Source organism: Manis pentadactyla, chromosome 14, assembly GCF_030020395.1.
Source record: "Manis pentadactyla isolate mManPen7 chromosome 14, mManPen7.hap1, whole genome shotgun sequence".
In the NCBI taxonomy this organism is placed as follows: Eukaryota; Metazoa; Chordata; class Mammalia; order Pholidota; family Manidae; genus Manis; species Manis pentadactyla.
Window position 1 is genome coordinate 86,134,537 of NC_080032.1, and position 24,144 is coordinate 86,158,680.

The 24,144-nt window shown below is 40.3% G+C and overlaps 1 protein-coding gene across 3 annotated transcripts in view; it reads right to left on the minus strand.

Annotated features, from left to right (window-relative positions):
- CPNE8 (copine 8) overlaps positions 1-24,144 on the minus strand; it is a 164,185-nt gene that overhangs the window by 79,899 nt on the left and 60,142 nt on the right. For 2 of the 3 annotated variants that reach the window (XM_036889385.2, XM_036889386.2), the window contains exon 6: positions 17,680-17,756. The exons of the other annotated variant lie outside the window; for it this stretch is intronic. In XM_036889385.2, coding sequence (XP_036745280.2) covers positions 17,680-17,756 — 77 coding nt within the window. The remainder of the gene's footprint in view (positions 1-17,679; positions 17,757-24,144) is intronic. 3 annotated transcript variants of the gene reach the window in all.

A 24,144-nucleotide genomic window follows, 5' to 3' on the forward strand; every position in this document is an offset into this window, starting at 1 on the left:
CAAGACTCAATTCCATTTCATGATAAAAACACTCAACAAACTAGGAATAGAAGGAAACTACATCAACATAGTAACAGTGATATATTGAAACCCACAACTAACTTCATACTTAATGATGAAAAACTGAAAGCTCTTGCTCCAAGATCATGAACAAGCTAAGAGGCTTACCTCTGCTACTTCTATTCAACATCATAGTGGTTGTTCTAGCTAGAGCAATTAGGTAAGAAAAAGAAATAAAAGGCATCCAATTTGAAAAGGAAGATTAAAGTTATTCCTGTGTGCAAGATGACATAATCTTATATGAAGAAAACCCTAAAGATGCCACATTAAAGAAAAAACTGTTAGAACTAATAAATTCAGCAAAGTTGTTAGATACAAAATCAACATTAAGAGAATCAATTGTATTTTCATACACTAATAATTAACAACCCAAAAAAGAAATTAACAATTTCATAGATAATAGCATCAAAATGATAAAATACTTAAGAATAAATCAACCAGAGGTGAAAGACTTTTACAATAAAAGCTATAAAACATTGCTGGAAGAAATTAAAGAAGACACAAATAAATGGAAAGACATCCTGAGTTCATGGATTTAATATTGTTAAGATGTTCATACTACCCAAACAAATCTATATATTGGACATAATCCCTATCTTTAAATCTCAGTGGCATTTTTTTGGGCAGAAATAAATAGAAAAAGTCTTCCTAAAATTCATATGAAAACTCAAGGGACCCCTAAATAGCTAAAACAGTTTTGAAAAAGAACAAAGTTGGAGGACTCAAACAGCCTGATTTCAAAACAAATAACAAAGCTACAGTAATCAAAACTGCGTGTTATTGGCATAAAGATAGACAAACAGACCTACGAAAAAGCAGAGAGAGCCCAGAAATAAACCCTTACATATATGGTCAAATGATCTTCAAGGATGTCAACAACACTCAGTGAGGAAAGTACATCTCCAACAATTAGTGTGGGGAAAACTGTATATTCATATAGAATAGAATATAGTTGGACCCTTGTCTTATACCATACATAAAAATCAACTCAAAATGGACTAAATGTTCAAGCTCAAGACCTGAAGCTATAACACTTCTAGGTGAGAATATAAAAGAAAGCTTCATGACATTGGTGTTGACTTGTTGGATATGACATCAAAAGCGGAGCAAAAATAAATAAATGGGACTATATCAAACTTAAACACTTTTGTACCTCATAGAACAGTATAAACAGTGAAAAGGCAACCTATAGAATAGGAATATGTATTTGAAAATTATATGTCTGATAAAATGGTTAATATCCAGAGTATATGATAAAGGTTAATAAATATAAAGAACCCCTACAACTCAATGGGGGGAAAATCACAAAGCCTTAATTAAAAATGGGCAAAAGACTTGAATACATTTCTCCAAAGATGACATACAAATGACCAAAAAGCATGTGAAAAGAAGCTCAATGTCACTAATCATCAGAAAAATGCAAAACAACACCACAATGCTGTATCACCCCAAACTATCAAAAAAGAAAAACAAACAAAAAACCAAAATAACAAGTTCTGGTGAACATGTGGAGAAATTGGAACCTCTGAACACTGCTGGGATTGTGAAATGGTGCAACTGCTGGGGAAACAGTATGGAGGCTCCTCAAAATATTAAAAGTGTAACTTCTATATGGTCAGCAATCCTGCTTATGGTTATATGTCCAAAAGAACTGGAAGCAAAGTATCAAAGAGATACTTGCATACTGTGTTCATAGTAGTACTATTCTCAATAGCTAAGAGTGGAAATAATCCAAAGGTCCAATTGGATGAATGGATGAACAAAATGTGATATATACATACAATAGAGTATTATTCATTTTTAAAAAGGAAGGAAATCCTGTCACAGGCTACAACATGAGTAATCCTTGAGGACATTATACTCAGTAAAATAAGCCAATAACAAAAGGACAAATACTGTATAATTCTACTTACATTATATACCTAAAGTTGTCAAATTTATAGAAATAGCAAGAAGAATGGCAGGTACCAGTGGCTTGTGGCGGGAGGAGGAAAAGTTTTTTAATGGGTATAATTTTAGTTTTGCAAGTTGGAAAAATTCTGAAGATCTGTTTCATAGCAATGTTAATATACTTAACATCACTTAACTGTACACTAATATGCTGAAGATGGTATATAAAAAATAAGCCAATCAATCAATCAATAATACAACAATGGCCAACTGAAGTTATTCTGAGAATACCAGATTGCATAATATTTTTAAATCTAGAACTTAAAATCATGATTCAAAAATATAAAATTCTGAGAAGAAAATGTAACTTCAGGATAATGAAGAATTTCTGTAACCAGCAATATAAAAGTACAAATGAAAAGGGAAATCATTCTAAGATTGACATTAAAATTGAGAATTTCTGTTCATCAAAACACACCATAAAGAAAGAGAAAAAAAGTCACAAACTAGAAGATGTTTTCAAAAGTCAAACAAAATATTAGTATCAATAATACATTTAAAAATTCTTTAAAATAAGAAAATGGCAAACAGTCTACAAGGAAAAAAATGACCAAAAATCATGAAGAGGCATTTTACAGAAGATGATGAAAACAAATAGGCAATAAACACAAATATGTTCAAACATCACATTGTAAACAGAGGAATGCTATTTGAAATATACAACATATTGACAAAAATGAAATATTAAAAAAATATCAAATTTTGATAAGAAGTAGAAGCAAATGGAATTCTTTTTATACTGCCATGAAGGGCAAATTGGAAGGGCCATTTAGAAAACAATTTGGTAATTTCTAACAAATCTGAAAATGCTATAACAGTCATAACAAAGTGTCACACATTTAGCAGCTTAAAGCAACACCTATTCACTACCTCACAGTCACAGAGGCTAGAAGTACAGTTGGCACAGCAAGGAAATCTACTTAGGGTCTGGCCAAAATTCAGGGGTGAATTCTTTCAAAATTTCCTTAAAATTTAAGAGTTCTTTCCTGGAGGTTCTGGGAGAAAACCTGCTTTCAGGATCTTTGAGATTGTCAAGATGTAGAATATAATTCCTTCTCGTTGGCCTCCTACATCGTCAAGCTAGCAACTAAGGAGTTGAGTCCTTCTTGACCTACAAGTCTTTTTCCAACTGTGTGTGTGTGTGTGTGTGTCTGTGCAGCTGCGGGCCCAGCGCGGGGGCAGGTGGGAGAATTCTGGTTCCCCAAGTGCGGAAGCTCTCTCCCAAAGAGAAGCAAGATACAAAAGAGTGATATGCTCCTCTCGTGGGTTTTTGTGCGGGATTCATTACATAGTCATGATTGACCAAATCATTGGCCATTGGCTGATTCCACCTCCAGCCCCTGCCCTTGGGTCCCAAAGTCTCTCATCAACCTGACAAGACACCCATTTCACCTTTAAGGCTCTGAAGTATTTTCAGGAACTGTGGATGAAGACCAAATATACTTGGGAAATATATATTTGGTCATCTGAATGACCAAATACGCATTTCTTAGAACTCATTATATCACAAAGTCTCTCTGACATTCTCTTCTGCTTTTGTGGGATCATATAATTACACTGGATCTACCCACAAAATCCAGGATGATCTTCCTATTTGAAGGTCATCTGATTAGCTATTTTAATAACATCTGAAAAGTTCTTTTTGCCATGTAACATAGCCTAACCACAGGCATGACAGAGTGCGAGGGTCCCGGGGAGCAAATCTTATCCACCACAGTCCACGCTTAAGGCCTCATGGTCATCGCCCTCCCAGATGAAAACGCGTTCACCCACCCCACAGGTCCCAGGAGGGCTCCTCCATTATAACATCGACTCAATTCAAAACCTCATCTAAATAAGCATCTGATAATCAGCTCCAAAATGCCAAGTATCATCATCTAAATCGTGTGCGTTTAAGGCTCTGGGTGCTCGTATCACGGAGCACATCTCCTCCCATCAGGGGACCTGTGCCCCGTGTACAATGGTGAGGCAAGCATGGAACAGTTAGGGACGTCCTGGTTCAAACAGAGGGGAGGGGATCAGGTAAAATGGAATCGCCAGCCCGAGTACCTTTCCATGGCTTGCAGCTCCGATCTCTGGGTCATTCTTCATCTTTTATGAAAGGGAGCAAAAGATTGCAACTGAGTAGTTTATCAGCCTGCTTTCTGCCAGCGGAATGGGGTTGTGTGGCAGGGGCGGGGGAGAGCGGGAGTCCAACAGCCTTCGTTCACTTCTTTCCCCCTTTCCTTGCGTCTAAGCCAGCAGTGTTTGTGCTGGCATAAGTCTCGAGAGCTTTGCGGGTCTCTTGGATGTCACGGGGACTCGCTCCGTTAGATAAGAAGCTCCTCCACAAGTCATTCTTAGATAATCTGTCTCAATTTCTAGCTCCTGCTAACACAGCTGAGGGGACCTAAGGGTCACATACTTGACATCTTCAAAGAGACTTCTGCGTGACTGAGTAGTTTGATTTTTACAACCCCCTGAAGTTTCAGCACAAGTTGTAGAGTCACATCCTCAATCATTTCTCTGGGGTACACTTCCCTGACATTGAACCTCTTCCTTTGAGGGTCTTTTCCCATTTAGGTAAGCCGACAGTTGCCTACGTCATCAATGTGTACAAAGCAGTCTGAGCTTTCCCTACATGCTTTTCAAAATTCTCTCATCCTCCTTGATTTAAAAGCTACTTTTCCAATTCTGGGTGTTTATCATAGCAGTATCCCACTTCCAGCAACCAAAGTACGTACTGGTTTCCTATTGCTGCTGTAACTACCACAGATTCAGGGGCTTAAAACGACGCCCATTCTTTACTGGGCAGTTCTGTAGGTCAAAATGCCAGCAGGAGCATCTGAGGACTCTGCTTAAGGGCTGCACATGGCTGACATCCAAGTGTCCACTGGCCGGGGTTCTTATCTAGAGGATCTGGGAGAGAATTAACTTTCAAGCACATTGAAGTTGTTGGCAGAATTCATATCCTTTTCATGATTTCCATGTGGCCCCTACATCTTCAAGACATCAAACGCCGGTCAGATCCCTCCCGTGCCTTGCGACTTCCCCGTCTCCTGCACTTCTCTCACTTCCTGTTCTGCCTTTCTCTTCTGTTTTTAAGGGCTCACGTGACTGCACTGAGCTAACCTAGATAATTCGTGATCATCTCCCTATCCTAAAGCCAGCTGATCAGTAAATTTTAATAACACCTACAAACTTCCTCTTGCCACATAAGTAACATAACCATGGGTGTAACATACCAGATGGCAAAGGTCATGAGGGCCAAAATTCTCCCTCCCATAATGTACATGCTCCGAGGATCCCAGAATTCCATTCCTAAGCATATAATTAGGAGACACATATTAATTTTTATTGCAGCACTGCTTATATAGAAAAAGCTAGAAACTACAAAAAGTCCATCAGCTTGTCATCAGGTAAATGTACTTATAATTCACAAACATGGTTCTGAAATAAATGAGTGAAGTAGAGCTTCATACATTCACACATCACATAGGATAGGATGGCTCTCACAAGCCATTCTGAGCAAAACATCAAGTCACAGAAAAATATACAGAGTATAATTTTAGTTATGTAAGCAGAAGAACATGAAAACTGAAACATCATTTTCAATAATCTTATGAAGAGCTGTATCAGGCTTAATATTTTTCAGAAAATTAATCTGTTTATGCTGAGCTGGAGGCAATATCTCATCACTAAAAGGGTAACATAAAATGTCTCCTGCCTCAACACATCTCCCTCATCAGCCTTTCTCAACATTTAAAATATTTAGGACCTTAGATTCATCTTTAGACCATTCACCTTTTCAACTCCTCTTCAGTTTTCAAAGCCCAAATCAAATGCTGCCTCTCTGACTCTCACACCTGGAGTGATTCCTCTTCCCTCTCTACCTTGCAGTTACTCCTACTGTGGCACATTGATCCTCTGCACACAGACACCCTGTTTGGAAGTTCCATATAGCTGAGTTTATATCCCAGATACATCAATTAACGACTGTGACTTTGAACAAGTTTAATCTTCTTGAAACTCAGTCTCCACATCTCAGAAATGAAGATAATGCAGTTGCAATGCAAATATCCCATGTGTATAAATGTAGCATAGAGCAAGCATTCAACAAATTATAGTTATTGTGTTTGCGGTGAGATCTAGGAGAGGAGATTTTGCATTGCCAGCTCTGGGTACTGCACCTAAAGAGATACAGTATCTTATGTTCTCTAAGCATTTGTTGAAGTGAATTGCAATTAATAAAGTGATTTCAGAAGCCCCTAGCTAAATAATGCAAGTCAATATGAATGTATGAGAGAGTAACAAATTAAACCAGTAGCATGCCTTCTCTGCAAACTTAGTGCTGACTTGTTTATTATACTAATTCTCTGATTCAATACATTTATTGACTGAAGACAGAGAAAGGGAGAGTCCAAGATACAGAATGTTAGGCAGCTAAAGGGGCAGAATAAGGATTCTAAGTGTTTTACCTTAAAGGAAATGGAATAAAGAGATAATCCTCAATACAAAGTTTACCAACTCTTAACTGCAGTTAACAAACGTCCGAATTGGAGGGGTTGGGGAAAGAAGCATAGACTAAAACAAGGGCTAATTCTTAACTGGATGAAAGGTAAACCAACACCTTTTTCATGTTAAGTTGATCTATTTTGATTGGAGCAACAAGCAAACGGTTCAGATGAACTCTTTTTTAAAAATTAAATTTAAAAAAATGTTAATGGAATTCTTAAAGTTAGCCCATGGCACAATGAAGTATTTATGTAATATTGGACCACAATTTGGTAGCACCTAAATATTTCATATCAGTTCTGTGTACATTTGAATTGTGAAGGTAAATGGCTTAGAGCTTACAGGGGAAACGTCATACAAATAACTGAAACGTGCCCCCGCAGGGAAATGCAAAATACAATACAGAAATAAACATGCAAAAATTCATTTGTATTCATCAATATTAATGATTTTAATCTAGGAAGTAAACCTAATATGAAACTATGTCTTTTCTTGGTTAGTATATGAATGTGTCTTCTATCTCATATTTTAAGTCTCTTATGATCATATTTCTTGCTCTGATGTTACTAGTATATGCAAATGATAGTCAAAGTGCTCTTTCAACAGTGAAATACTAATGAAAATAACATTTTATACTTCATGGTATTTGTAGGTCCAAATAGCAAAATAGCTACAGACAAATAGATTACTTAGCTTTACAGAACTGCAATACAAACAAGCAATTCCTTTGCTTGTTTACACAACAAATATTTACCTACTTACATGCAAGTCATGGCAGCTAGCACTCTCTAGGCTTCTGTAATATAATCACTTGAAAAAGATGTATTGCTTGCTTACCCTGTTATAGGCATTGTGCTATGAAGTGGAGACAGATAAAGTTGAAGAACGTACACTCACTAGCCTCCAGGAGCTCAGTGGGAAGAAAAAGAGAAAGGACAGCGCAAGAGGAATTTCGATGGTATAAATGATAAATTCATTTTCGGGGCATACTCAGTTTGGGATTTCTTTGAGATGTCTATGTTCAATAGGCAGGTACATATGCCCCTGGGGCCAGGGAGAGAATATGACATAAGATGTGAGCATCAGCAACACAGGTGATAGCTGAAATCAGGGCCATTAAAGAGACCGTGCAGAGTAACACACCCTGTAGGCTGTAGGCCTTAAACTGTGAATCACACACACATCTGACACTCCAATCAATGTGAGGGACACTGCCAGGAGAAAAACGTCACCCAGCACTCTGTGCACATGTGAGGCCATTCTCAGGACTGTAAAGAAGCAGACTCTACAGGGGGCCAGGAGGAAACTAGGAGAGGCGGGGCCAGGGAAGCCAAGGGAGGGAGTTTCAGGGACAAGGTGGTCGACAGCACCAAATGCCACAGAAAGACGCAATAGATCAGGACCGCAAGCACCCGGTGGATGCGGCACAGAGGGCGCCTGGCCCCGAGCAAGCCATCCGAGTGGGGTCAGGAAGAGCAGCATGGAGAGGGAGCGGTAGTTGAGAAGCTGTACAAGAAAAGTCCTTGAATATTTTCCGCCATGATGGGAAGAATGGAGGGAGACTCACAGCCTGAGAAAGAAGCAGAGCCGTGTGTCTGGGGGGTGGCGGGAGGAGGCCACAGATAAACGAAGGGCCCGAGCGATGCCTGTGTGCAGGAGAATCCAGGGCACAGATGGACACAAGTGTTTATTGAAGAAAAGAAACCATATGCTCAACAAAGGCAGGAGGGAGGAGGGTAATGTCAATCCCACCTGTAGCCAACAAAAAACTGAAGAATGACTTTAGGGCCAAACCTGAGTTTTTAAAAGCAGTTCAGCTCCTGTCTTCCTTCTCCTGATTTTGGGCAAGGAATTTACCTGAGCCTCTTTTGCTCATCAGTACAATATAATTAATAATCTCTATTTTGCTAGGTTGAGGAAATATCCGATGCTATAATATATCAAAAGCTCTGGGTGCAATCTGATAGGGTGCTGAGTAAATACAGGAACTAATATTATTTATGGTATTGGATTCTCTGAGAATAAAAAGGCAAGTCTGTCTGGGAGTGATCAGAAGAAAGTGTATGACATAGAGGCCTTGAAGAGGGTTATTTATGACCTTTTGGAAAAGCCGATGAGGAGAAAGGGGAAACATGCCCACGAGGGTCACAGCACTGAAGGCTGAAGCTGGGCTGGTGCCCAGGCGTCCGGGGTGTCACCAGACCATTTGGTTCCAAACTGGGACCCTGTGGGGCTCAGACCACATGCATGCAGACACAGGGAAGGAAAATACCAGGAGGTGATGACATAAGATGTCAAATGTTTTCTTGTTAAGCAAAGAAAAATCAAAGCCACATAAATAGCCCAATAATTGAAAATTCTAACATTAACATTCAAGTGAAGTAGAACTGACTTTTAGTATATGAGCTTTCTTTCAAGATCTAATTATAAGAGGAAATTATGTTATTTCCAAAGGCAAATATAAAGGACCCATGCAAGCAGTTTTTCAAACCTAATTACTCATTTCATTTAAATCAGTTGCATTTATCTTTCTTTGCAATATGTTTTATCTCTAAAATATTAACAGAATGTCATTTCTAAGATTTTACTAAACCAGTTCTCACAAAAGGAAACACACTATGTTCACTAGTAAAAATGTCACGCCAGAAAACAGCAACTGCAACTTTTGTTTAAAATTTGAAACACTGTGCTCATCAAGAAATCCATCTGTTACCCTGTAATTTTTAACATTATAATCAAATTAAATATGATCACATTTTAGAGTTAGAATATAAATGTTGACATTAAAAGGAAAGCAAGATGATTATTATCATGGTACAGAATCATAGTGAGCATAATCAATGGTTTGATACACAGTTTTTCAGTAGCTAAAACAAAGTAAACTGCTCATAATCTTTGGAGATAGAGATTTTCTTTAAAAGCCATGAGTGACAAGATAGTGTGATCCTAGCTCTTAAGTACCATGTATGTCAAAAAAGGTTTTTAAACTACTTTGCCTGTGATGAACTAGATCCATTCAACTCTCTACAGAAATATTAGGTTAGTAGTACTACTAAAAGTATACTGTGCATTTGTAATGTAGCAAAATGCAAATGCAGCAATATTGTAATATAAAAGTTCTGTTCCAAGTCCCAGGACCCTGAGACACAATCTGTAGGAGAGACATTTAGTGTAGTTAACAAAGAAGAAAAACACACATGTGACTATTATTCTGGTAAATTCAGTTCAATAAACATTTGCTGAATTCTTACTATGTACAAGGCACAACAGGTGTCTACAGTACAGAGGATACAATGGTTTCTTTTTAAGCCTTTTCACAATTGTTAAAAGAAGAAAGGATGGGGGAAGCATTTAGCCTCCTGATTGAATTTTAGGAAGCCGCTCAGGTGCTCTGCACCAGCAGGCTGTGGGACCCACACCTGTCCTGGGTCACAGAATTCAGAAGAACAGAACAGAATCTGTTGTGTATTCCTTTATTTTTTAAGTAGATCTGCTTAAGAATGGACAATAGAGAATCTTAAATAAACAAAATATTATGAAGACAAGGGGGAAAGAACCTTTCTTCTGATGCTGGGAGACGCTAACAATTCAGTTAGCTCGACATGGTATACTTAGGTTAAAAACTGACCACATTTGTGAAAATGACTAAAAATATATTTTGGATTCTATGTATTTGCAAATGTCACTTTACTAAACTGCCCTTGATGTTTAGAATCTTTCATCAGAGTTTACGCAAATTGGGAAAGAGTTGAGATTCAATTGATCAGTCTCCGTTATTACTCAGAGGGTCCAATCAATACTGGTGTCCAAGCAGACAGAGGCCTGAAAAGATCATTGAGGTTCTTCACTTACTAGAATCTATTCTCCAGGCAGCCTGCTGCCCTGTGAGAATCCGCCTGTACCTAAACCGGCACCATAGCCCGATCGAGGCTAAGACACACAGGCTTTTAAAAAAAATAAATAAAACTACCAATACTATATTTAATCTCTTTCCCTCCTGAATTTTGAAAGGGAAGAAAGTGATAAAAAGCCCAGTGTCTTCAGAAATGGAAGTAAGCAATTGTGCACAAACAACTGGAAGAAATGACCAAGAATGAAAACACTGTGCAGGTTCCTTATTAACACACCATGATTTCAAAATGATGCTTGTCCAGAAGATCAGGGAAAAAATAAGATATACCTACTTAATTCTTTCCAAAACTAGATATGGAAGTGTTTTTAAGTGCCAATAGTATTGCTACTTAGGAAATGCTGGTGCTGAGGGGACGTGGGGAAGGCAGTATATACAGAGAAGACAAGTAGTGACTCTGTAGCATCTTACAAAGCTGATGGACAGTGACTGTAATGGGGTGTGGGGGGGGACTTGATAATAGGGGGAGTCTAGTAACCATAATGTTGTTCAAGTAATTGTACATTAATGACATCAAAATAGAATAAAAATAAAATTTTAAAAAGGGAGAAAAAGAAAATGCTGGTGCTGAGAAAATACTTGGAGAAGAGCCCTTTCAACTTAGTTCATCACAGAAAGAGTGGCTGCAGCCCCCTGGGGTGGAGACTGGCTGGCACTGGAAGGCCACACATCCCCTCACTTCAGGGTAACCGCTGTCTTGTCAGTGATCACAGGGAAGAGAAATCCTCAGTGCACATTCCATGCAGCCTGGAGTAGCCCGTGGAAGCCAAGTCTTCATGATCCAAGATGGAAGCAAGAAGCAGGAACTTCTGTAGGGATGAGCACTTTCTACCTCAGGAGAAACTGGGGTGCTGGACTGTGCCTCAGGAAGACTTGTAGGGTCAGAGGTGGGCAGAGGGAACCCCATCTTGAAATATGAATGGGTGTCCCCGGAAAGCTCTTCTCACCACCCAGAGATGTTCCTGATTTTTAGGCAAGTGCTTTTGCATTATTAATAAGAAATGAAATAATTTTAGATTTCTTTCAGAACCGTACTAAGTTCCAGTGTATTCATTTGTTGAAGGCGATATAGTGCCTATGGTTAAGCGTGTGACTCAGGAGCCAAATGCCCTCTCTTTGAAGCTTGGTTTCTCCAGGGTCCTTTTCTCAGTTTCTTCCTCCAATGAATGGGATAACAATGCCTGCCTACCTCATGACAGTGTTACATGAGGGTTAAAGAAGTCATTCTGTGTAAAGCAGGTAGAATAGCAGTGGACGCATTCGAAGAACCCAATCAAGTTAACCATTAGTATTAATAAAAAAAATAATCTGCGGCTCACTTTCACTTGCTTTGAGGACAAAGCAAGTATTAGTACTTGAATTCTATCATAAATGCAGTGGGAAACTGAGTGTAGGTACACGAACAGAGACAATGCCTAAATGTTTGTTCCAAACGTTCATCTCATTAATGGGTTAGAGCTCCAACCAAGACTGGCCCATAAAAGTCTTTTCTCACCTACTGGTTTGCTTAACTATAGAAAGAACATTCCTAGCCTGCATTTTGAGTCCCAGAATCAGCAAATTATACTACACAAGAGAGGAGAAAGAAGCAATAAGTTTCACTCTAGAGGAAGTTGTAGTTTCTCTGAAAGACTTTATTCCAACATGATTTCTAAACATTGCCTATACAAAGGGTAACCCTTTAGAAACCCATATGATATTAAAACTAAGCTAAACTAGGAAGGTTTATTCAACAAATGTAGGTAGCATTTAATTTAGAACCCATCTTCTAAAATAACACAGACCAGGTCTAATGATTTCTTTCCTTCAGTTATAATTTTCCACCAGTTTTCAATCTAACCCAATGACGTGAGACAAATACACACACAAAAGAATTGTTGCAAATATGTATACTCTGGGTGAACACCAGAATCTGCAGTACATGGTTGAATGGCTCATCTGTCCCTAAAACTTACTAAGCACTTGTGCATGCCCAGTAGTGGATAATCTTCCCTTGGTCAGAATACTGTACCTCCCTCCACCCAGTTACTTGTGCAAGAAATCTGAAGGTCATCCTTGAAATCAACCAAGTAAAATAAACCAGAAAGTATAATAATACCAATCTAATTTGCAGGGACATTAATAAAGTCAAGATGATTTTGAAGGTCAGCAGTTGACCCAGAGTCAACTATATTTGCACATGCAAAAAGCTGCACAATAGAGACATGCACTGCTTTTTTGTAAGTTGTTGTGTTTCTCACCTTCAAGACTAACCATTCTCCTGTCCTTTTCTCCCTCCTCTTCCTTCTCACACTGACTCCATCTCTACTTGCACTCCCAGCCACAATATAGCTTTCACAACAGGGCCATATAGGAGTCAGATTTTTCTCAACCCTTAAGCCCTGTTTTATTTTGATCTTCTGCCCTAGTCCGAAGCTTCTTTTCTGCCTTGTACCACTCCCCAAGTTTCTTTTCTAACTTCAGCATCTACTGGGCCATCTGTCCTTGAACCCTAGGTCAGAGCCCGAGTTCCTCTGTCCTTTGACAACTGCGAGCTGCTCTGGCAATTATTACCTGCCCCCAGGTCCCTGAGCCTGTACTCCTCACACCTGTCAGGACACTGCCTGATCACTCTCGGACCCTCCCTCTGCTCCTTACGGACTGAGGACTGCCTGGGTCACACGCTGCTATACAGCCAGCCTGCAAACATGATCTTTTCCCTCAGCCAAACAGCTGGTGTTCAGTTCCCATGGAGTGCACGCTCCTCCCCGGAGTAAGAATCCTTCAATCCCATCCAGCCCCTGCCTCCTTGCCCTATCCTGTCCCACGGAACCAGTCAGGCCTGGATGAGAGTAACAGGAACAAACAGGTCTCTTACTTGAGGAACATAACAAACGCTTTGCTCCCGGAGGCGAGAACACAATCTTTCTTAAACTGGTGCTCATTCTAGCATTTTGGAAAGCTTTGCTGAATCCATCACCGAGATCCCTAAAGATAGAAGAAGTAAGACTCTCTGACAGCATCACACAGAAAATTGGCTACAATCTCACAGCATGAGAAAACACACTGCTGAGTGGGGATAATGCTAAGTAACAATGGGGTGATCTAAAGAGAGGAGCCTATGAATCATAGGAAGACACAGCAAATGTTGCAGGCAAATTAAGTAGCACAAGACACATTTTAGGAGCGCTCAGGGAAAAGACCAAAGTGTATGATGGAATTAAGATATGAGAAATGTGTTTGCTCAAAGCCTGAATCCAAGAAAGCAGACTGCTGGAAATTGTGAAACTCATGAACTGCTATTAGAAAAGTAAATTTAAAATTCTTGAACATTAAACTCAAAAAAATTCACCTCAGTTCCTACAAGATACTTATGAAAATAATTTTTATTCTCATTAAAGGGCATCTCAATAAAATAAGAAAATCTATTTTTAAAAATTACAATAACTGAAACATAGAAAATGAAAAGATGAGTTTAAATCCAAATTCTGATCATTTAATAGGGTATATGAGGCTATGAACAAGAAACCATTTTTCCTTTGTAATAGTAAACATAATTTAAAATTTCAAAGGCTTGGTTAATAATAAATAATTTTAAACTCTAGTATGTCTGCTTTAAATCTCCAAATTTTATAGTTACCATCATATAATGTCTCTGATATTATAACACAATTGCAATTCATAAACTAGAAGAAATTATTCTAATGCCTTAACAGAAAATAATTTAAACCAGGCCACTTAAAGGGAGAATAACAAGGGAGTGTTTTTTAATAACTTAGAAAATAAATTGGAAACTAATTGGAAAATAAATCTCCAAAACAAATGTATAAATAAGCACCGAATCACTTGGATGATGCTATTTGAGATACATAATATTTGGGACAAAGGAAAACTTTCTAAATCCAAGATGAGTCAATTTTGTTAATTGTGGGTAGATTAGATTATCTGCTTCAGCACCCATGGTGCTAGAATTTTGAAGCCTACAGTATCTATGCTACAGTTCCAAATCCCATATAATCCAGAGAGGGAAAATCCCCTACCTCCTTAACAAGGCTGCCGAAAGTAATGGCTGCAGCAGGGAAGTTGACAAATCCGGTTTCTACCTCCAGCCATGAGGAACGGACCATGAGAAACAGTAGGACGTGTAGGGACCTTCCTACAATGTTCTCTTTAACTAGGAAGCTAAGCCCCTGGCCAGGGCGGGCTCACGTGCTGGGGGCGAGAGGACCGTGAGGAAGAGACGTGCCTGTTAACTACCAATTTCCCCACTGTGCACAGTTCCATCATTGCTGCCAGGCTTTCTTATATTCCACTATTTTTTATATACAATGTGATAAAACATGGAATCTTATAAGTTATGTATGTCATCAAGCTTCCCATCGGAGGAAAGAAAACACTTCCCTGACCTTCGTCAGCTCCAGTACTGTCCCTGGCTCGATCCTTTCTTCCAAAGTCATTCTGTCCACTGCACTGTCCCATGTCTTCCAACCCTCCGATCTCTCCCCACCATCTGTCCTTTAGGTTGGTCTAAAAAATCAAGTGCATGGACAAGGATGTCACCGAGCAGGGCTTGGCACAGACGAGTGTGGAATCTGAGTGCCTCTGACAGCATGACCAGCTGCTCCGAGGGGCACGTCGACATTACAGACAGATGAAACTTCCACACAAATAGCACTGACATCTCTCTCTCAACCCAACTGTGCTTTTTCACATAAAAAGCATGTGGTTTCGATTCCTTTTCACTGAGGTTGAGGTAACAGAGCAAAAGGCCCTGTGAATAGAAGCTGTCTCTTCTAAGAGCCCCTGACAGCACGCTCAGCCCAGCGCACCTTCTTCAACCCCCATGTCCTCCTGTCCCTAGACATATATGCCTCTCTCACAGTTTGCATTTTTAATAAAAGCCAGTAATTTCTCAAGCAAGAGGGTGGGAGACTGAAAAATGCTGCTTTATTTTCCCCAGTCCAGGGTTCACCTGGGTTGGAGTAACTGCTCAGGTGAGAGCACATGAGTGTATTACTGGGTGCTTTAATTAATAAATCAAAAATATCCTTCCACCAGCAAGCTACTCACATTTACTTTTGCTTCCCTATTTGATTTTCTCTCTCATCTCATTCCTCTGCTCTCTTCACCTCAAGAATCCTGTAACGGGTCACCACTCTGCAGTATATATAAGTTTGGCTCTCGGCTTCTTTCTCGTGGAACCGATCTCTTTGCTGCACTCAAGCTCTACCATCATTATCCATTTAGTAGCAACAAACTTACTCAGAAAGATCCAAAAAATCTCCCACCGCTCACACAGCAAGTCCATCTTTTAACCCTTTCCTTATTGTTGATTTGCCTGAGAAGACTGCTCGGTAAGGTCAAAGGCTAAATAAAAGATTAGGTATGTACACTTAAAAAAAAAAACAGAATGAATTGCACCTTTTTCTAAAAGATAGCTATAATATCAACACTTTCAATAAACTTGACTTTACTGAAGAAGATCCTATAGATGGAGCGAAGCATGTAGCTACAACAGCTCCATGTGGTCTGAACAGGTTTCTGAAGCTTTGGCCTCTTTCATGCTGCCCTATCCTCAGGGGCGATCAAAAATCTAAAGGGCATCTCATCCTTTCTGATTACATAAAATGCGTATGACTCAACGGCCAGCAAATGCTGCTAGCATTTGCATATGCTGCCAATCGTTAGGCGAGGCGTCTTCACCCCTTGACTGAGCTTGTTTTGTTGGTCTTGTCCCGTGGGAACTGTTGAATCAGACTAACAAGGGCCACATCTTACACTAGATTCTATTTACCACATACTCCAACTGTTATAATATCAACTTTTCAACATATTTTAAGACTACTGTAAAAATGATTTTCTACAGGGAAAATTTCTAGGTAATTTGAGATTTCTGAAATTAGAATTATGATTTCCTCTTATGGAGAAAATAACAGCAGATAAAAATTCCCAGCAAAATGACCAATTTAAAAATATGGATGCAGGTTCCAAAAAGTTCTCTGTTTTCTTGCTCTGAAATAAAAATTCTGTATTTCATTGCTTTTGTGTTTGCCTCAAAGTTCATAAAGGTGTTAAGACATTAGTGGCGGCATTATATATACTGTTCTTTTGTTCAGCAAGAAAAAGGCTGATTTAGTGATATTCCAAGAATCTTTGTGGCCTATGTCAAAGACTAGGCAATGCCATGAAAAGTTTATATAGTTATAAAATATTTGCATTTGCTTTACAGATAACTTATTAATGACTTGTTAAAGTAGGCATAAATATACTTGAATTATAAGCTTACAAATTCTATGAAGATGTGAAAGAAAATTGTGTATGGAAAGAATGTTTAAAAGGTAGTTGATAGGCAAAGTTTTCAAACAGACATTCAGTAATAGCTTTCTAAGAAAAACAAGTGAAATAAAAGAAGTTAGAATTCATAGACTTCTTAGTAGCCTAAGAACACACTAAGTATAAAGTTCAGTTTTACACAGAGAACGATGTCTTGGCCATTTCAACTATTTGATGTCCAGGGGAATAAATTTGGAGAGTTTTGACCCATTTACTTTGTGAGTTTAAGATTTTTAAAAAGATTGGTGAAGATACAGACTTCAAAATCCCCCAAGCCTTCTGACATTGTGGTTAGCTGTGAAGTGAACCCAAATAACTGAGATAAGGGAGCGGGTGGTGGGAGGGCAGGGAGAGGGAAGGATCAGGGAAAATGTCTACAGTTTGATGTCTGCCTTCTTTGGAATTGGAGAAAATAGAATTGTCCCATGCATGGGGTTGACCTGAAAACAAAACACGATCCCAGGAACTGAAGGAGAAGGTGGATGGCGTAGCTCTGAGTGACCGCCTTCTCTGGGCACTTACACACTCACTGTCTTCTTTACAGACCAATTTTACAGTAAAACTTATCAGTATCTCAAGCACTAAAAATGCATTTATTAAACATATGGTACTATTAAAGGTGGTGCTACATATAGTCCCTACCCCAAAGGAGTAAAATCTCTTTTTCAGAAATAACAAAATCTGAGAATTACTGGTATAACCAAAAAGAAAACAGCACATTTTCTTGTTTAAATTTCATTCTATTTTGTGAACATTTTGTAACAAGCCGTATGACAGCTGAAATATAAATTATCCTTTACAAACATGTCAACATTATTTTGGGAAGAAAAAAGTCTCAAATAAGATTTTAAAACACACTTTTGGTCTACAACCATGTGTTCGACAATTCCAAACCAACAAAACAGAAACAGAAGAGTTAACATTTCATGTTGGAATTTTAAAAAAATACTTACACTATTGGCTTTTCCAGGCGACTTCCCTGTGAACCAACAATTTCCCCCAATGTACAAAACACTTGTCCCAGAAAGTCCTACAATAGATAAAAGGATTAAAGCTCATAAGTTCCCAAACTGTCTTTATGCATTTTCTATATCATATTTGCATTGTTTTCATTGCTGAAATACTGAAGTCTCTAACTTTGACTAGTAAATAAAATTAGCTCAATGTGCATTAATTTTAGGCTGTGATTTTCCTCTAAGTTTGCACAGTTTGTGCTTTTGATAGAAGGCTTCTTCTATCAAAGCCTCACAGAGCAGGCTTCTTATTGAGGGTATTTAAACATGCATTTCTTTTCTTTTTTAAATTAAAAGGAAAACTCAACAAAGTTCCAGGATTTCAATTCACATGGGCTTGCCTTTGCATGTCTCTGAAATCATCAACTTTTGGCTGAGGAGACACTCTGTGAAGCACAGAGCACTACCAGGTAACTAACAATACTGGCTACCACTCACAGAGAGGTTGCCGTGATCCAGCGGTCACAACTGGGGCCCCCAGGCACACTCCCAGTCTGCTCCATACAACCACACAATACCAGGGCAAGAACCAAGGGCAGGCTGCCCGAGAGGTGCCATTGTGACAGGCAGATTATTTTGAGCTAAGAAACCATCAAGACCCAAAAGACTCAGAAAGAAAACTTTGACCTGCCCTCCCTCCCTCACAACCACATAAAAAGAATTTAGATGGAGGAATCACTCCAGAAAGAGAGCCACCAACACAGAGAACTGTCTCCCAGCATACACGGGGCATGGTGGATGGGGAGGGATGGGGCTATGCCTGTCCAAATTCCTCTCTGTGCCCCTACCTGGTTTCTGTGTGGCCCACCAAGTGTTTTGTTTACCAAACACTTACTCTTTTTATATTCCAGTGGATTACTTTCCTTTTCCTTTGAAGTCTCAGACCCTTACCCACTCCTTGGTTTAGGAAGATACATGTATCTCATTCTTCCTGACTGTCTTGGGAACCCAGGGCTTCCCCATATGTACATATTTAAACTTTTGTTTTTTTCTCCTGTTAATCTGTCTCATGTCAATTGGATTCTTGACCAGTGGTGAGACACCTTGAAGGGTAGAGGAAAGTTCTTCCTCCCCAACACCTGTGACTGGGCCATTAAGCTCTTCAGTTACCCCATCACTAACATGTGACAGTTCCCCTCACACAGTCACTTTGAGGGTTCAAGTGAGGTAAAGCAGGAACATGGGGCAAGCACCATGATTCATTTTTCCTGACTATGGTGAAAAATGTTGAGCTATAGTTAGAAGAACAGGAGGGACTCCATCTTGAAGCTAAGATTTCATTTTAAACACAACTGACTCTATCTTAAGGCAGGGCAAGTAGTTCTAAATGATACGTTTCCACTTCTTGAGGGCAACCACTGTCTTGGAGAAGAACAGGATCAATAAATTTCTTTTGTTAAGTTTATCTCACAGCATATCTAGAGGACTGCTCATGCTAATTCTCTATCACTGGAGATAGACATCAGAAACCACAGTCCCTTGGCCCTTTACCCCATTCTTGAAATCCTTAAAAACCCAAATCCTAAGGCTTTAAGCACACCTGTCTTCTGAGGCTGCCCACACTCCCCTTTCTTTGAGTGAGTACTTTGCCTTAAATAAAACCCCCTTATTGCTCAGTTTATTGTGTTTTGTCTCCATGCTCTTTCAAGCCTGCCAGGAGGTTAAGAAGAGACCCCTCTCCCAGTGGTAAATGTCCTTGTCACTTTGCTATTTCATACAATTTTCTAGTCTTAAGTATAAGTCCTCTCTCTCTCTCTCTCTCCCCACTACTTCTGACAAGTAGGGAAGGGCTTCTAAGATCTCTGATAATGGGCTTGAAAGTTCCCGCTGCCTGGGTGACCCAGACGGGATGGCGGCTGTGCGAGTATGTTCATTAGCAGCCTGCCCCAAAACCTCCTTTCTTTGCTTTGGGAAGTTCTCAGAATATAATCTCACTCCCTCCAGTGCTCTGTGGCTCCCCCAAATCTTGAGGGTGGTAGGGGCTTAGTTCCCACACCATGCAGATGCAAGCGGACACTCGACACCAGGTGACCCTGGCTCCAGGAGTTGGCAGGGGATCTGCCCTGTGCCCAGCAGGAGTTCAAAGAACTTTTTTCCTCCTTCTGCTCTTCCTTGCTCTCTCCTGCCTGCGTGGCTGCTGCCAGTCACTACCACTCTCACTTCAACAAATTCCTTCCCTCCCTACACTCCTCTGACCTGTCCAAGAATTCTTTCTCTATCAGAGTCAAGAACCTCTCCCGGGTTGAGGTCTCAGCAAGCACGCAGGGAGACCTCCTGGACAGGGTTGCCCCATGACACAATGAGCCATCACCTGAGTTAATATGAGTATATATATTGTTTAAAAAAAGCACACAGACACAATACAGTGTCACTTCTGCAAGGCCAAGTTACCAAACCAGGGCCAAATATTTAAAGCTAATTACAGTTTCAACCTCCCTCAGAAATGTAGTCAGCCAGGAATTTCCTGGTCAGCATCACCGATGAAATAATCAGTCACCTAAGCCCTCCCCATCTGCCCTAAAAGAAGATGGGACAATGTGATCATAAAATCCCATCCTTTCCCCCTAAGAGAAAGAGACTTGCCTGAAACAACCCATTCTTTTATTTTGCTAATAACTTGCCGCCTTCCTCTTGCCTATAAACACTTTCCATTTTGCACAATTCCTTGGAGCGTCTCTACTTGCCAGAGGGGATGCTGCCCCATTCATGAATCACTTAACAAAGCCAATTAGATCTTCAAATTTACTTGGGTGGGTATTGCTTTTTTTAACAATATTAAGTGCCTACAAGTGGGTTAAGCATAATACATTATAAAGTTCATTAATGTATGACTACATGAATCTTATTTTCATGACTCAGAATGACCTTGCCAAATGAGAGGTCTATTATTGATACTTCATTTCATATATAAAGAAACTAAGCACCTAAGAGGCTTGTTTTTCCACACCTTAAGCAGTTAGTAAACAGCAGAGTCAGGACTAACCCAGATTGGCTGATTCTAGATTGATATGCTGCCTAAGAATTTAAATATCATAAATACAATGCAACTTCACATGCCAATAAAATAAGGACTCCAATACAACCCAAAAATGTGAGTCAAGAAAATATGGAGGTGTTTCAGGAAGAGACTCTCACCGGCTGATTCCACTGTGTCCTGGGAAAGACGTTGGAAGACCTCCCTAAACTGTACTGTGAACCGGCCCAGGAGAAGCCCTAAGAAGGATGAACAGAGGCATGACAGCAAACAAGATATTGTTTTAAGTTTTACTAAAATGTATAATTTGAGGTAGAAAGATAGACATGAGCAGCCAGGGAAGGGGAAGATAATGTTTAAGGAAAAAAAAGACATCCAGGTAGGGGTCTCACGTGATGACAACAAAGACTTTGCAGGGAGATAACTTCCTTGCCTAACGGGTCCAGGCTAAACTGGCTCCAACTGGCTCCTAACACAGGCACAGTGTGGAGCAAAACTAAGGACTGCCCAAAACACACCTCATTGTAATCTCATTAAAATAGAAGTGCCATTTTGCTCCCACTCCACCGTGGGCTTTACTGTGTGCATTCTGGGAAAAGACACGTGCACCGAGAGGAATGGGTGTAGAACTGGAGCTATCAATCAAGTGACCTACCCTGTCAGTCAAAGAGGCACCGCTCAGCTAGGATGTGATAAATAGATCCTCCCCTAAAAGTTCGGGGCTTTTGTCTACCTCCACTCTAGCCTGCTCCTCCCTTGAGTGCACTCAAATGAAAGGTCACTCTGCCTCGCTGTTGTGTCTCTGCCTTTTAATTCTTTGTTTTTGGGGGACAAGAACCAAGGAGAACAAACTCAACCTGCCACATATTTGGGGCCATGACTTAGACTGCTACCCTCCCCATTAAGGTGGGCTAAATAAAAGCCTCCTGCAGCTTAACCCTCTCATGGGTCTCTCCACTGCTTTCCTTCACGAAGTCAAGAACCAAGGAATTCACAATCCACTGCCTGGTAACACAACGCCTAAAACAAGTAAAAGCAGAACCCAGACATGTATTTCTTTATTCGGTGCTACCTTCACCAGGCGACTCTCCTTCCTGAGCAGGCTGACCCACTTCATGTCCACGCAAGGATCATTAACCTTGTCCTTGGCCCTCTTCCCAGAAGCTGGTTACAGGACTGGGGGATTGTTGGCTGATGACATCGGTGTTGCAGAGCGGACACCAGGTGTGGAGGCAACATGAGCCATGCCAGGGCCCCTCGAGTGGTTCCAGGAAGATGGGATTGGCACATGATGCCAAGAAGTTGCCAGGCCCTTCCAGTTTCTGCCCTAACTTCCTTCGCCATAGTATATACCCCCAGCCATGGCCCCACTGGGTAAGGTGATTTGGCAAAGGTCCCCGCCCTTCTCACGGACTGTCCTTCCGATAATAAAGCTTTCTCTGCTTCAAACCCAGGCATGCAGAGACTGGCTTCCTGTGCATCCAGCATGTGAATCCAGATTTGGGGGTTCAGTAACAAAACCATGCTATTCGGTGAAAAAAGGAAAAAAGAATTTCATGAGGGAAAAAGAGCACGATAGACTAGGGTCGTCAGGAATGTATTTCCCTAAAGGAAGTGAGCCTTGAGGGCCAGCCACGAATAAGATCCCGGAAAGAGGAGAGCTGGACATTCTGGCTGAAGGGCAGTAGAACTGGCCTTCCCAAATATGCCTGTTATAAGGACTATTTCAGGCTGATTATTTTTAGGAAACTCCGCAGACACAGGAGAAGCTCAGAAAACTGAGAGAAGTTACCTTTTCATCAGAAAAATTTACCTTTATATGAGAAATCTCTATCTGTAAGAACAACTCCCCTCTGTACAAGGAAGCAGGGGGATGACTCCATTGTTATCAGTGGAGAAGGTAGGGACTTAAATCTGCATATCCACCACTCCCCGTTTACTGGGCATTTCCTGGTAACCTCCCAAAACTGAGTTCCCACACCCAACATCTTCTTTTGTCTTAGGTAGAAGTGGTATTTAAGGTGATGGTTTTAGCCATTTTGGGGAGTTCACTCAGTTTTCCTGAGTTTCTTGCAGGTATTTAGAAATGTACATGTTATTAAACTTCTGTTTGTTTTCTCCTGTTAATCTGTCTTTTTAATAAGGGGGTTGGAGGGTCTCAGCCAAGAACCTAGAAGTGTAGATGGAGAAGGACTATTCCTCCTCCACAAAGTCCCAGAAGACAGATGAGTTACAGGCAAGAAGTAATGAGAAAAGAGCTTCCTTAAGTAAAGGGCAGAATTGGAGATAAGGAGCCGAGACTGTGGAAGGTCCTGATGACCAGGCAAAAAAAAAAAAAAGCTGCCCTATGGTAATCAGAAGCCACTGGAAGCTTCTCAGCAATGGAGAGACACCCTCGGAACTGTGCATTCTAAGATTACTCAGGTGCCAGTTTGCAGAATGTGTGGAGGAGGGAGTAAAAGATCTGGAAGCCGGAACAACCAGAACGCTAGAGCATTTAACAAAAAGCCATGAGTTAAGGCCCCAACTAAAGCTATAGCAAGTGGTAGGGAACAGTGCAGAAAAAGGCGACCGGAGTTGGTGTGAACTGTTCTTGCACGTGTTGTGGGATGGGGGGGGTGGGGGGGGCGGGCAGGAAACAGTGAGGAGGGGAAGAGAGACTGGAAAATAACTGGATGTGGAACTTGTCAGCTGACAGAATGACAAATCCTTCAGAGCAGGGCAAATTATTTTGAATGTTGCTTCCAAGTAGGTAAAAAGTACTTAAAGCCTTGACATGTTTAACTATCTTAGTATGTCTTTCCCAATTTCAAAACAGACTATACAAATATGTTCATGGGTTAAAAAAAAAACCCTGCATTTCTTTCTCATGGCAGAAAGTTAGAGTCGAATACTGAAGATGTGGAACATATCACTGCTCTTCTGAGTCAGCGGCAAAAAGCACACATGGGGGACCCAGAACTCTTTTCTAAGGACATTGGTATCAATGGGCAGCTGCACATACTGTGTATTAAATGGATTTGGCCAATGGAGTAACGACTTTTTCTGGGTCTCACTCAGTAAAACATAGTCTCTGTGAAAAGGTCTCAGTAAAAGCTGTTTCACGTTTACCTAAGAGAACAGAAGATTTGAGCATATCCATATGCGGGGAGACGCTAGCATCCAGGGAACACACAAACACCATCACTGCTGAACAAAATGGAAATTAAAATAATAAAACCGATAAAATGTGTACCAAAAAGACATGGTGTGCATCTTCAGACATTATCTCTGTAGTCACCGCCCACTTTGCCCCTAAATATTTTCAGCGTTTATGTAGCTGTTTTTCATCTGTGTTTGCGCATTCCCTATCAAACAACACATTTACTACTTACAATGCAAAACTCGGCACGTAATATTTGTCACCTACTCCTTGTGTTGGAAAGCTCTAC